At 31.5% G+C, this 4,033-nt stretch overlaps 1 protein-coding gene across 3 annotated transcripts in view; it reads left to right on the top strand.

The window, feature by feature from the left end:
• The window catches only part of FSD1L (fibronectin type III and SPRY domain containing 1 like), a 54,735-nt gene that overhangs the window by 17,532 nt on the left and 33,170 nt on the right, over positions 1–4,033 (top strand). For 2 of the 3 annotated variants that reach the window (XM_023533487.1, XM_011364963.2), the window contains exon 4: positions 2,241–2,342. The exons of the other annotated variant lie outside the window; for it this stretch is intronic. In XM_023533487.1, coding sequence (XP_023389255.1) covers positions 2,241–2,342 — 102 coding nt within the window. The remainder of the gene's footprint in view (positions 1–2,240; positions 2,343–4,033) is intronic. 3 annotated transcript variants of the gene reach the window in all.

The raw sequence follows: 4,033 nt of genomic DNA, 5'->3' as shown, positions 1-4,033 counted from the left end.
GAAGAAGTGTGGTATTTTTATATCAGAACTTGTTTTCTGACAGCCATGTACAGAGCAGGATATACATGAGTTTACATAAAATCTATAGTGCTCTTATAACAGGCCGCATTTATCGCTTTTGTAAGTGACTTAAAAGTTGTTGACTAAATTCCCAGTAATACATAATTGGGTCATATAAATTTATTTAAACTCTTTTTCTCATAGAGTCTCAGATAACTTTGTCTGCTTCAGGTTTTGTATTCTGTCAAATTCATCATTAGCTGAAGAATTCAAAATGTTGCAGAAAATGGGAGGATCAGAGTTTTGAATACTGTTTGGAAGTAGTGACTGCAAGGGTGTTAGCACCTTCTTTTCTTTTTGTATCATCACTTCAGGTCCTAATTTTTTTCCAGTGATATCATTGTTTTATTTTTTTTTCCCCCTCCTTTTATCTTATACTTTATTAGCCCTTGTAATACTTAGTACTTGCCTCTCCTTCTCAATGCCGCAAAACTTTGGGCAAATTTCTAAATAAGAATGGTATCTAGGGGACCAGGGGAAACTGAGGGGACAATAGGTTGTTAAATAAGACTGTGAGTTACTGAAACATAAGTTTAGTGAGAGTAACTTCATTCTTGAGGATATTCTTGTGTTATGATTCAAAGAAAAGCTACAGTAGTGTCAGCCTAATGGTACTTCAAACCATAAAGTTTTCTTGGGATAGTTTTAAAACCAAATATTAAAAAGAATCACAGCTTGGCTGTTGATGCCATTCCCTTCTTTAGTTGGAGATAACAGAGCATCTGTCTTCTTCCTTTGGGTTCACAAACTCTCAATAGCATGTTGTATTGCTTAAGATATTTTAATAATTCCTCTGAGTAACTGATAAGTAGTGCTCTTTAAGTTGTATTCTTTTGTACTCTCCCCCTTTTTTTGCTTTCCCTCTTGACTTCAAAGTACATTCATAGCCTTTCCCCTTAGAATGTTATTTTATCTCAGACTTTGACCTCAGCTTGGACTCTTTCACATCAATGGTTCCTTTAGATATATTCTTTATTCTTCTTGATATTTTTTACTTTAATACTACATTGACACGGTCTGCCCTAGAGATCCTGTATAGACCATTTATATCCACCATTTTGTTCTCAGTGATTTTTATTAAACCTTAAGCTCTTCTCTAACTGGCATATTTCAAATGATAGGTTGTTAATTCATCTTTGGAACTCATTAAAAGGTTTACTTGCAGGAGGAGCAGTATTTTTATGAAATTGTGGTTTGGTTCTTAGAATAACACATTAAAACCTATTTTAACCCAAAATATGGCTGAACTATTCTACTTTTCCAAAGTAAACTAGAACATATTAGAAACCAACAAAACGAGCCATAGTTTATCTTTAGTGTTGATCTCAAGGGGAAACTAAGTAGATTTGAATATGGAATAGATATTTATAAATATTCTGAAGATGAATCTTGGATACATTTAAAAGCATAGAAATGGGTCTGTTTCTCTGTTTAAAGTCATCATCAACAATATTTTCACCTGACTGGGCTTAGTTTTAGATCCCCAAATGATAGAGTGAGAGAGAGAACGAACTGATTAAGAAAGGTCGTGTTTGGTGAAAATAACACATCAGAATAACAGCATATCAGTATAACACTTACATATTTTGTTCCTTTTTATTTTTTAAAAAAATCTATTCACTAACATTGTGATTCTTTAAGATATGTTCTGTGTTATTGAGTATTGGAAACTATAAATTAGTATTAATAAGAGTACCTGTTACTGAGTATTGTGATAAATGGAATACTAAGGTTGTGCTCAGCTGAATGTATCTGTAATTCGATTCATAAACTTTAACTTAAATAGGTAAATATCACCAAGAAATTTAGTCTTCGTTATAGAGGATGTTGTCTGTAGATGGATTATTTTGATGTTTTAATTGTCGATGGTTTTTAGACTACGCAGAGAAGAATCTTTAAGTAAATTTGACTCCAGTTATTTACAATTGCTTTAATTTCTTTTGTGTTTTTAAATGATGAATATGTTTTTATCTGCAGTTGAGCTCTTTCTGACAAACTATGAGATGTTAAGTACAATGTATTAAGATAATTAAATTTGTTAAAAATTACCTTGCTTCAGTAGTTCTTGAAAATATTTTTGTTCAATTATTGCCATTAAAATTCTAAGTTTATTATGATAATACATATTTAAGATTCTGATGGCAATAGGAAATTTTATTTTAATGATTTTATTTTTCTAGAGTCAGCTTAGTCAATGTAATAATGCCCTGGAGAACTCTGAAGAACTACTAGAATTTGCAACACGGTCATTAGATATAAAGGAAGCTGAAGAATTTTCAAAGGTACAAAAAAAAGATAAGTAGTGCTCTAAACTCCCAAAAAACTAATCCACTTAAAACAAAAAGTTTTGTTTAAAAAATGGTATTTTCTTTTTTAATTTTGGATTCATTCAGTCTAGAAAAATCTACAGTCTAAAAGGAATATGAAATCTAGTTTTGTCTTACTTTGTGTGAGCTAGTTGGGAAAACATCTGCTTGATGCAAATGAGCACTAATTTAGTGGAATTTGTTACTAAGTTTGTTATTAAATGTTCTACTGTTGAAGAGATTATTTGAATGTTTTATTAAAATATGAAAATGTAGGTCCTTTATTTAAGAGGTATATTTGATATGAAAATACGAACAGTGGAGCAAGAAAACTGCTAATGTTTTAAACTAGATTCTGGTGTTAAAGAGATTCTGAATTCTAGTTTCTGGTTCTTATTTTAAGTAGGGTTGTTTTTTAAATGTTATAGAAAAAGTGGGAAATTAAGCCATATAATTAGCAAAATATATACTATGTCATAATCTTATTGAGATAATATATTTGTTTGAGATCACTTTCCTTGGTCTTTGTGGACTATGTAATGAGCTGCATTGGTGTTAGAAAGGTGGCTTTATGATTCATTTGTGTTCATGTATTCATCTTATGATTTTTCTGTGAACTTGAAGGTGGGAAAAACTTCCTCAAGAAGGTAACATTTGCTGGCTTATTTTCCTACATTTTGAAAACGAACTTTAAAATTGATATTTTTTAATGAAATTAATCAAAACAAAAGTTATTTTGCTATAAACCAGTGAACTAATTAATTCTCGTATTTGGAGGTGCTTGTGAGGAAGTTCATCTTTGCACTTAGTAGCACTTATATAAAGGAATTATGAGGGAAATGTATTATACATTAAGGTACTTTTAATGTAATAGACATGTCACCTAGTTAAAGGGCTTTTATGTGATAACCTTAAATATCTAGAACATAGCCAAAAAACATGCTGAAAGCAAAAGATGTCTGAGTCATCAAAAATCAGTGTCGTAGAGTTCATGGGAAACAGTTAATATCCTCTGTTCATAGTTTCTCAGAATCTATTGACTATTAATACATACATGGCACTGCTAAGTTTTTTGTTTTTTTCTTTGTTTCCTTGTTGTCAACAGAGTTTACTTCTAGGGGGGTAGAGCAGCTGTAATCATAGCAGCAAGAATTCATGGCCAAGAGCCTGAGCGTGAGGAAGAAGACTAAAGTGTATACATAAGCACTCAAAAATAACTTGAGTCCAGTTGCATTTAAATAGGGACCGACACTCAGAAAAACTGTGATACAGTTTGTTTCTACCAAGTTTCTCTTTTCATTGTCATTTTCTGAGTCCTTCTCTTCCCCTCCTCTCAAGGGCTACTGTTCTCTTTCTTCTTTGTTCTTTCCAGCTTTGCTTCTAGCTTTCTTAATTAAAACTTATTCCCAGCTGTTTGTAAATTCGAAGGGTTCCTAACTGCTCACAATAGGGAAAAATGACTCAAGATTAATTATTGGACTAGCAGTATATCCTTAGAAATTTGGAAAAAAATTCTTTTAAGATATACTATTTCAAATATCCCACTTTAAAGTGATTAAATCAGATTAATATGAATAGTTCATGGGGACAAAAAAATATCAGGCTAAAACCCAGGCCATGAGTCTTTTTAGGCTTCATAGTACTTAAAAGAGAATTTTAAGTACTAA

The sequence above is a fragment of the Pteropus vampyrus genome, unplaced genomic scaffold, assembly GCF_000151845.1.
Source record: "Pteropus vampyrus isolate Shadow unplaced genomic scaffold, Pvam_2.0 Scaffold103, whole genome shotgun sequence".
NCBI lineage: Eukaryota > Metazoa > Chordata > Mammalia > Chiroptera > Pteropodidae > Pteropus > Pteropus vampyrus.
Note: the sequence above shows the minus strand (reverse complement) of the source record. Positions and strands in the feature narration are given on the sequence as shown.